At 43.1% G+C, this 10,819-nt stretch overlaps 2 protein-coding genes across 2 annotated transcripts; both read left to right on the forward strand.

Moving 5' to 3' along the window:
• Positions 1 to 352: 352 nt before the first annotated feature.
• On the forward strand, positions 353 to 7,066 carry atp6v1c2 (ATPase H+ transporting V1 subunit C2). Its single transcript, XM_070842936.1, has 12 exons — positions 353 to 499; positions 1,020 to 1,087; positions 1,570 to 1,655; positions 2,254 to 2,348; positions 2,805 to 2,896; positions 4,042 to 4,137; positions 4,284 to 4,352; positions 5,228 to 5,320; positions 5,416 to 5,503; positions 5,596 to 5,693; positions 5,775 to 5,904; positions 6,977 to 7,066. The coding sequence occupies exons 1-12, from the start codon at positions 371 to 373 to the stop codon at positions 7,064 to 7,066; spliced, it is 1,134 nt and encodes a 377-aa protein (XP_070699037.1). The 5' UTR covers positions 353 to 370.
• Positions 7,067 to 9,203: 2,137 nt separating this feature from the next.
• kcnf1b (potassium voltage-gated channel, subfamily F, member 1b) lies at positions 9,204 to 10,523 on the forward strand. The gene has a single exon (XM_070842978.1). The coding sequence runs from the start codon at positions 9,204 to 9,206 to the stop codon at positions 10,521 to 10,523; it is 1,320 nt and encodes a 439-aa protein (XP_070699079.1).
• The last annotated feature ends 296 nt before the right edge of the window (positions 10,524 to 10,819 follow it).

The following is a 10,819-nucleotide window of genomic DNA, read 5'->3' on the forward strand; positions in this document are numbered from 1 at the left end:
GTTAGTGTGAGGAAGACGCAGTGTCGGTGACTGCTGCAGCTTCCAGCTGCTTGTGATGCTGGAGGAGGACAGACAGAGATCTGTCAGTCAGCCTCAGGCGGGGCTGAGCTCACACTTCACTCAGGCACAGAGGCACTGACAGGACGGCCATGAAGAGGATCACCTGACGGTAAGAACCCTGCTCTGAAAGATCACATGTTTTTATTCTTTTAGTTGCCTTTAGTAGACTAGTTAACATGATCATAGGACACTCAGTGACTTTTTAGTTCATCTTGCTGTATGTTTCTTTTCTCTGGGTCTATTTGGTGCCAAAGCCGGTTCTTGAGGGGAGGGTTTTAACTGGAGGTCTCCATGTGAAGCGCTGGGAGTCATGACAGACTTGTGGTTGATTTCTGTCCCTCTGGACAAGACCAGTTTAACCAGTGTAGAAAAACTCAAGCGCACCATTGCCAAAACCAACCTGGCCTCCTGCTGCAAGTTCTCCATTCCAGATCTCAAGGTGAGCTCGTGTATCGTCTGTCCCAGTGGAGAGCCAAGTAAAGTGTACAGGCTAAATACACACATAAGGACCAGATACTGAAGAGTCTCTCTTCCTGACCATTGTCCAAAACAAAGAGCAAGAAGAATTGTATTTGTATGTTAGTTCTGTGTACAGTAGAGTGTAGCTGAGGAGGGTGATGGTGTTTGGTGTCCTTCTCTCATGAAGGGACGAGGCTCAGGTTGCTCTCTACAGTTTGAGGCAAAATTTCCATCTGACCCATTTCACTCAGCGTGATCAATGTTCACCCTGGCTGCCAGCAATCCCATTTTAAGAGTAGGTTTAGGTCAAGAGTTAAAACATTAAAAACTCTTTACCAAAGGTACTGAATGTGACATGTGGATGTCTCCGTGCTGAATCATAAAAGCCAGCAAGTTCCCAAGTCATAGTACATGCAGAGTTGTTGCTTTTCTTTAATGATTTCATCGATCATATATCAGCCACAGTGGCACTAACTGTGCCGTCCATGCTGTGACCTCAGGTGGGAATACTGGACAGTCTACTCAGCGTGTCAGATGAACTCGCCAAGCTCGACACAATGACTGAAAGGTAAAGAAGTCCAAGCATGATGACTGAGGCTGAATATGTTTGTCTTAATGGTCATTGCACGTTTGTAGCTTAAAGCGCAACTTTGTCCTTAATTAAGAGTTGTAACTCTGAGCTTGTGTGCGGTCTGCGCCATGATTAATTGATGGTCAGGGGCAGCGGGCGGTTAGTTTTCCCTCCTGATTTTAAATTCATTGTTAGTGCATCTGAGCTGACGTGGTTCAAGTGGGAATGAAAGCCTTTTTACGACATCAGAATGCAGCAATTGACTTGTTTTAATTCAGCTTGATCCATTGTTTTCTGAATCTGTCTGTTCCACATTGTTCATTCATTGTGGGTCACAGTGTAATGAAAGAATTTGCAGAGAAGAGAATTTGTAGAAAGCGGCAGTAAATAAGTTTAAACTAATCTAACTAAATAAATAGCATGTCAACTAAAGCTCAGGCACCTCTGTGATAATAATATTTTCCCTGTTGCCTGGTCAGTGTGATTAAAAAAACACATCAGTGTATGAGGGAGGTGATGGAGCAGTCCACTGACAAAGTGCTGGAAAACGTCTCAGCAAATGGAGGTGAGTCACACACACACACACACACACACACACACACACACACGCTAAGGGTGTTAATTACATCGTATAGAAACTCATTAAGTAAGTGCATAGACACCCCAGGCTACATGCACATAGCAAATGAGAGTAAGAGCTACTTAAACTGAGCTCCATATGTATGTATACACACACACATCCCCTCCTACACACACATTCAGAGATAAGACAGCCTGTACTGATCCCTTTACCTTGTATTTGCCTCCTGCATGGAGTGAGCTGCCCGGCACCAAGCAGCTGCTAACCAGTGTGTCTGATCACTCTCCCCATCAGACCACAGCGTGCATCAGAGAGCCGTCCTGTTACCCCTGAAAGCTTACCTCAAGTCTCTGAGGGGTATTTTATATGCTGCCAATTTGTTTTTTTTTTTGAGTGCAATGCTGTGTGACTCCTTATATGTGTGCTCTTCCATAGTGCTTTTGTCATTGTGTTTCCTAAATGACACTACTATACTAGACACTGTGTGGTGGTGTGTGTGTTCGAAGTTTGAAGTTTGAAGTTTGAAGTTTGAAGCAATTTTTGGTTTCTAGTTAGGTTGTGACTCCTTGTGTGTGTTTCTCAGTCGACCTGGTGACCTACGTGACCAAATTTCAGTGGGATAAAGCCAAGTATCCCACCGCTCTGCATCTCTCCAGCCTGGCAGACATCATTAACAAGGTGCAAACTAATGAAGATCAGGATAATTATGAGTGCCATGTAAATATAGTCCCAGTGAAATAAAATTAGAGCGTCTTTAGCTTCAGTATTTGACCTGTTTCTGAGTGAAACGGTTTAGTTACAAGAGGGATTTTAATAAAATCCTTCAAATGTGATTGGACCTCTCATAAGTGGGCGTGGCTAGCAGCTCAAATCACATTTGAAGTACAAGCTACGGTTTTTCAGATTGATATTTCATATTTAACATATAACAACAGATACATGAACAATTAAGGGACACACAGGGACACGTCATTTAAACTTGATGTATTCTCCATTTCGCTGTGTCTTTTAAAAAAAGACCAAAATACCTTAAAGGTATTCATTATGAGTTCTTATCTCAGACTAGTTTTGGCGTTACTGCATGTCCTCCTGATGTTTACATGTGCTGTTAATACCTGCATGTGTGTCCTGCAGGAAGTTTCCCAGATGGAGGCGGAATTAAAAGCCCGAGCCGCGGCGTACAACAATGTGAAAAGCAGCTTGCAAAGCCTTGAGCACAAACTAGAGTGAGTGACTTCAGTTATGTATGAAGTAAAAATGTATGAAGAAATGCTGTAAAGTAAGAATGCTTTCAAAAATATAGAATTCAATTTGTCTTTATCAATTTACACATTTTCAAAGTGAGCGAACAGCAGAAAAATCTAAATCCAAAACTGGGGGAGGAACAGCCAAACTCTGATACCAAGGTGAGGCTGTGGGAGACAGTTTCATGTCACAGGTCATCATGTTCAGACTGAGCACAGCGACAAGACACAAGGTAGTTATACTGCATCAGCAAGGTCTCCCCCAGGCAAAGATTTCAGAGCAGACTGGGGTTTCAACATGTGCTGTTCAAGCTCTTTGAAGAAGCACAAAGAAACGGGCCATGTTGAGGACCATAGACGCAGTGGTCAGAAAGGAAACTGCAAGTTTGCTTCCCTTCTAAATCTTAAGATGTCCAGCAGGGCCATCAGCCCAGAACCAGCAGAAACCAGTGGGACCCAGGTACACCATCTACTGTCTGGAGAAATCTGGCCACAAGCTGTCTTCATGGAAGAATTGCGACCAAAAAGCCAAACCTCTGACGTGGAAACATGGCCAAGCCACTAAACTATGCATGAAAACATTAGAACTGGGGTGCAGAAAAATGGCAGCAGGTGTTCTGGACTGATGAGTCACATTTTGACATATTTGGCTGCAGCAGAAGGCAGTTTGCTCCCTAAAGGGCTGGAGAGAGGTACAATGAGCGTCTGCAGGCAACAGTGAAGCTGCTGGAGGTTCCCTGCAAGTTTGGGGCTGCATTTCTGCAAATGGAGTTACAGACAGATACTTATCCATCATACAGTACCATCAGGGAGGCATCTGATTGGCCCCAAATCTATTCTGCAGCAGGCCAACGACCCTAAACATACAGCCAATGTCATTAGGAACTATCTTCAGCGTAAAGAAGAACAGAGTCCTGGAAGTGATGGTGTGGCCCCCCCCCCCCACAGAGCTCTGATCGATTTTTCTTCTGTTCACTCACTTTGCATTTTGCAAATTGATAAAAAATAAACAACTCTATATTTTTGAAAGAATTCTTACTTTACAGCACTTCTTCACACTTGCCTAAAACTTTTGCACAGTACTGTATATAAACTATGAAATGTTGAACTGGAATGTCTGTCTGTAGAGGGTCTTTGCAAACTTGCAGTCTGAATGACATTGTGAGGAAGGAAGACCTGGTGGTCTCAGAGTACCTCACCACTCTACTGGTATTGGTGAGCAGGTCAGTGACACTTTCCACTAAGCAATTCAAGTTATTCTACCTTTTATTTTATGGTATAACCTACCATAATAAGTGTTTGGGTATGCATGGTATATTCATGTGTTCTTTATGTGTGAATGTGTTTTGGGACATGTTTTTGGTCACAGAGGGAGCTACTTGCAGTGGGAGAGGACCTATGAATCTTTGTCAGAGTTTGTGGTTCCCCGGTCCAGCAGGTGAGTTGTCTTTATGTCCTGATGGCTGTAAGCCAAACCATTCCACTTGATCCATTTACAAGTGAATCAGTATACCTCCAAGCACCTGTTCTGAGCAGGCTAAGGTCAGGCTAAGTGACCACAGGTGTTCTATTACTGACAGAAAGTAAGAGTCTCTGTGGTTTGGATGAATGGCACGGGAAGGAAATGGTTTTTTCCAGAGAAAAAAAATTGAAATCAATCAATTGAAATGAATATTTGAATGCTTTTTCATACCAGAACCTGAAGTATGAGTAGTGTACCTTACATGAAAAAATAAACTGCTTTGTAGGCACAAACTAGAAAGCCCTGTCAAACCCACTGAACTTATTGTGGTTAACTGTTGTTGATGAAAACAGTGTGAACTGAATGTGGAACTCCACAGGGTGTTGTTTTGGGTCTGATTTTCTTTCTACTGTATATTAATGATTTTAAGTGAGTCTGCTCCACTGATGTTTTAGCTTAAGCTGGGGAAATTTTGCAGTAATTTAGATGTTAATTGGAACTAAGGTACAGCTGAGGCTGATGGAAATTTCATTTGTTTTTAAGGTGTTTGCTTATAAACCCTTGACCTGATGATAAACATTAATGTCTGTACCAAATCTTTAGCCAGCGAACATGACTAAACACAATAGCAATTAATAGTAATATGATAGTACTTCATTTAACTATATATAGCAAACCACTTCACAGTGCATGATATCTTGTCTACCGTCATTATAGGACGTAAATATCACTCAACTTTCACTGGCACAATAGTTGACTTTATTTTCTCTTTGTCTTTGAGCTTGACCTGTCGCTGCACATTGCCACGTGCCGCTCTAATTTCCCGTCTTTTTTTTGTGTGTGATCATCAGGAAACTGCACGAGGATGGAGAGGGAGGCCTGTTCGCAGTGACACTTTTCAAAAGAGCAGTGTGCGAATTCAAAGTCAAAGCCCAGGAGAGCAAGTAAGCAGGATGGATTGCCAGAAAATACACCACCAAGTCAAAGCTGTGTTAATGTGTGTCAATTACCATAGTGTAGCCTATGATGGTCCTCACAGGTTCACCGTGCGTGAGTACAGCTTTGATCTGGAGGAGAAGAAGCAGCAGGAGATGAAGCAGCTTAGTGTCCACAAGAAGGAACAATATGTGCGTTAAACGTCATACCTGCTCTCTAGGTTTTTTTTTTAGATTTGAGTAGTGTGAGTGTTGTATTATAAATATGTATGCCTCCTCCACAGGGAATCTTTGTGCGTTGGCTGAAGGTGAATTTCAGTGAGGTGTTTGTTACCTGGATTCACTTGAAAGCACTGAGGGTGTTTGTGGAATCAGTCCTCAGGTGAGTGAATTTCTCTCAACATTAATGAAACACGGCAGCGTAGGCATGTTTGAGTTGGCTCATAAAGATGTCTCCTGCCAGGTATGGATTACCGGTGAACTATCAAGCTCTTCTGCTGCAGACAGACAGGAAGCGTTCAAAGAAACTGAGAGAAGAGCTCTCCTCGCTGTTCGTGCATCTGGACCCCACTGCCACTGTCAGTATGACAGATGTAAGAGGCCAAACCCACTTTCACTGCTTCAATCATCACTTATGATGTGTCATGGTTCATCTAGAGCACCGAGGAAAAGGCATGAAGAAACATGGATGTTCACTCTTGACCTATCGATCAATATGAGTGATAAAACAATCTCCACTCAATGTCGGCCAATAAGAAATGGGGGGGAAAAAATGCAGTTCAGCAATATCATATGCTGTAAGTCATTTAGAAACAGTGACACCACTACATACACTGTCCAGCAGAGAGCACATCTTGTATATCTTCACAACAATTTTACATAACCCAAGTTAAAATGTCCTTATTTGTTACATTTTGTTCTTAAACCATTTCAATGTCCACATCTTAATATAAAATACCCAATAATATGATATATTTAATGCTATAATATTGACAGGGGTCATTCTGCTGCATTGTGAGTACTCACTTTTGATACTATTGCTGATAATACACTCACTTTTTTGAGTTGTTGACCCTTAGGAAGCACTGTGTAATAGTTTTTTTTATGAGTGAGGCCCGTCCACGGTGACACACACTTGCACACAGCTGCAATACACAATCCTGGTTTCAAACTGTTCCAGTGATCTACAAGTTGGTGGTGGTAATGCACCAAGATCGTCTGTGAGTGGCAGGGACGTAGAAGATTGTGAGCAAGTACACATGGTTTCAAAAATAAAACATATTACAACTCAACATATTGCAAATGCACTCAACACATTTGTTAGTTGCAGAGAGGGGAAATGCATTTAAATTCCAGCGTGTGTATTAGAGATTATTTTAAAAAATTGCCTGCTTAGTGCTGAGACAAGTTTGATGAGAGCGTTAAGAGTGAACCAAAGCAATAAAGTTGTGGACTGCAAAACTAAAAGAATGAGCTTAACTCTCTGTAGAGTTGGGGCGAATGCAGAGTTGAATGTGCGAAATTTTGGATGACTGTGCTGCATGATAGAAAAAAAGCATGGGAAAAGAACTTGATTTGAATGATGCAAAAGCCCACTCAGCAGTACAATGACTGGTTGTACGTGGTTCAAGCTGAAGTCTTTTCCTGTCTCCCTCTGCCGAGCAGGTAAGCAGTGACATCCCAGGCCTCTGTCAGCAAGAGTACTTCTCCTACATCTGCTTCCATATCAACACCAACGTGCTGGAGATCAGCTAGCAGTCAGCAAAGACAGCACCCACGCAATGACCATGCAAGGACTTATCACTCATGTGGTGGATGGTTCCAAACCTGTCAGAGCCGGGAACCTAATGACTCTCTACACATCTAGTGAAGAATACAGTATATCCTCGAATATCTTGGTTTTCAGCATTGCTCTTGAGCCACAAATGGCTGTCATCCTTCCCCTGGACAGCAGTGTGAATAATGTTGTCGGGTGAACAGTGGATGTTTTTGGATCTCCTCTCCACCACAATATCAGCTGCACATGGACTTCACTTTGTGATGTGCTGCACACAGAACCATTTAAGCTGTGGAACCATTTAAATATGTTTCATAGCTCTTTGGACAGAATATGTACTGTAAGTGGTCATGTCAGTGTACAGCTTCAAGCATTTCAAGTGATCACATTCTTCCTAGAAATCTTAAAGCCATCACAGTGTAGTAATGCATGGTTGCACATTGTTCAACAAAGCACTTCAGTACATTTTCCGCTTCATTACAAAGTATGTTCTGTAGCGAAAGCACAGCATGACTCTGTATTTATCACTTTTCTTTGAACTCATATTTGATCGGGATGTTGTTAAATGTAATGTTACCAATGGTAAAAGGAGAAATTAGATCATTTGTTAATTAGTGAGATTATATTCTTATTCTTATTCTAAGAAAAGTCCTACAGAAATCAATATTTATGTTCAGGATTTTTCCAACAATAGTCATTCACTGAATTTCTATTCTGTCTACGTAGTAGTTTTCATCGTTAGTGGTGGGGCGCGCTGTTCCAGCATTTGCTGTTACCTCTAGTAATGATGGGTGTCATCATATCACTAGCACTGAAATCTTAAGGTCTATAACTTTAAGGAGAAATACGAAAATATCACGTAAATCCTTCTTGAAGAAAGTAAAAACATTTGTTTTGCAGAACAAAATGGCCCCTGTGACTGATATATTACCATATGTGAAATTATTAAATTATTGACTTTGATGTATCAGTGTGTAAGTTGCATTTTACTCATGTAGCTTGTCAAGGTGGAACTCCACTCATTTTGCACATCATGTTTTACACATCAAAGTACACATGAAAGGAGTCCCTGGGAAGCACTTCTGCATATGTGGAAAAAGTTGTATAAACCTATTTTGTCTCTAGACGCGGAGCTATGTGACATCTGATGAAATGTCACTTGAGTCAGCGCCTTTTGAGACTACAAGTTGAAAGAATTCTGGACATGTGTAGTTAGAAAGAAGTGAGCTGACCGGACCTCTGTAGTCGTCTCCTCATCTCTTGGTGAGTGTTCCTATCTGGGGGCTCAAACTTCTGATGTACATTTCCCTCCAGGTCCAAACTACACAGCTGTATTTTAAGGGGTCACAAGCCAATGAGAGGATAATTATGTAAATTATTATTTTCAGCAATCCTTCAGCAATCAGATCCAATAAGAAGTATCATATTCCTGTGAAATGTAGTGGAGTAGAACTATTAAGCATAAAATACAAACACTCAAAGTATCCGTGCCTCAGATTTGTACTTGTTCTTAAATATACTAGTGGCTTTCCACCACAGAATGTTATACAGTACATGATCACCAGAGAGTGCACTATCTCTGCTCTGTGCAGCATCCGTTTCTACAGCAATCATCTCTGCTTTCAGACATTATATTTGATCAATCAATGCGCTTAAAGTTAAAGTTAAAGGATTTTCCTTTTTTAATTAAGTAACTGTTAATTCCAGTGATGAATAGCTCTCACAATGTAGCCTCTGCCTTCTACATTTGAAATAGTGCGATTAGCATGGTGGGAAATGATTTCATTTGGTCCCTTATTATTGGGTGCTGTGCTGATTAATGGTGCTCCTTCAATTATTGACTGAATTGTCTTTGCAAGCCAACAAGCCTGCATCCCTCAGACGTGAGAAGAAAGACCTGCAAGTGTGTGTGTGTGTGTGTGTGTGTGAGAGAGAGAGAGAGAGAGAGAGGTGGGAAGTGTTAGGAGAAGCTGGCCGCTCAAGCTGTGCCATTCAGTGCGTCAAACAGTCTTGAGAGGGAACGTTTGCGCGCCGAAGTAATGGACATTAACTCCGGTTAGAAGGCGTTACTGTTGCATTCAGGATAAATAATCATTTAGTCAAACATTTAGTACAATGTGGACAATTCCGAAGCCGAATTATAGAGCTGGTTTGTGCGCAGAGGGGGAGATTGCTGTAAACATTGGCGGAGTCCGAGTGGTGCTTTTCGGGGATGTTTTGAACCGCTATCCGGAGAGCAGACTGGCAGAGTTGTTGAACTGCTCCACTCAGAATTACGAAGTTATCTCTTCCCTTTGTGATGACTTCGATCCGGGCAGAAAAGAGTTTTACTTCGACCGAGATCCGGATGCCTTCAAGTGCATCATCGACGTTTATTACTTTGGTGAAATCCACATCAAACCCGGCATTTGCCCAATCTGTTTCATCAAGGAGATGGAGTTCTGGAAAATAGACCAAAGCGTTTTAGATGAATGCTGCAAAAGTTACCTGAGCGAGAAGGAGGAAGAGCTGAAAGAGATTGCAAGCAAAGTGAAACTCATTCTGGATGATCTGGAGGTGGATCAGTGCATTACGCGCGCCCAGCGGTGCCAGAGGTTCTTGTGGAGACTGATGGAGAAACCGGGCTCCTCTTTGCCGGCGCGCATCATTGCCATCGCATCCTTCCTCTCCATCCTGGTCTCGGCGGTGGTGATGTGCGTGGGGACCATCCCTGAGCTCCAGGTGAAGGATGCCGAGGGGAAGCTGGTGGAGCACCCGATCCTGGAGGCGATTGAGACCGTCTGCATGTCATGGTTCACCGCGGAGTACTTATTGCGCCTCGCCTCCTCTCCGAACAAGCTGCACTTTGCGCTTTCCTTCATGAACATCATAGACTTTATGGCCATCATTCCTTTTTACGTGGTGCTGTCCCTCACTTACCTCGGCACCACATCCATGATGGAACTGGCTAACGTCCAACAGGCTGTCCAGGCGCTCCGCATCATGCGCATCGCGCGTATTTTCAAGCTGGCGCGCCACTCCTCCGGGCTGCAGACTCTGACCTACGCGCTCAAGAGGAGCCTCAAAGAGCTGGGGCTGCTCCTAATGTACATGGGCGTGGGGATCTTTGTGTTTTCAGCCCTGGCTTACACCATGGAGCAAAGCCACCCGGAGACCCTTTTCAGGAGCATCCCGCAGTCTTTCTGGTGGGCCATCATCACCATGACCACGGTGGGCTACGGAGACATCTACCCGAAAACCACGCTCGGCAAGTGCAACGCAGCCGTGAGCTTTCTGTGTGGGGTGATAGCCATCGCGTTGCCAATCCACCCTATCATAAATAACTTTGTGGTCTTCTACAACAAGCAGAAAGTGTTGGAGACCGCGGCGAAGCACGAAGTGGAGCTGATGGAGCTGAAGTCCGGCAGGGCCGCGCGCAGAAAAAGCAGGAATTAAGATGGGACTGTGGACGCAGTAGCAGTCTGAGCAAGTTGAGACTTTTCTTAAGACTTTTTTCTGCTGCCAGGCTGAGACAGAGGGGCAAATAACTGCAGAAGTAAATGTGAAAATCATAAAGTCACATGTCCAAAATCTAATACACCAAAATAAACTTTTTATGGAGCTGCAGACACATCGGGACAGCTCCATGCAGCATCACCTGTACATAACGCCATAACAGAGATGTTGTCAGACAAAGCCGTGTTGTTTGTGTTGCTGCTTTGACTGTGCTACACCCTGTCTGTTCCATGGTG

Source organism: Pempheris klunzingeri, chromosome 13 (genome assembly GCF_042242105.1).
Source record: "Pempheris klunzingeri isolate RE-2024b chromosome 13, fPemKlu1.hap1, whole genome shotgun sequence".
In the NCBI taxonomy this organism is placed as follows: Eukaryota; Metazoa; Chordata; class Actinopteri; order Acropomatiformes; family Pempheridae; genus Pempheris; species Pempheris klunzingeri.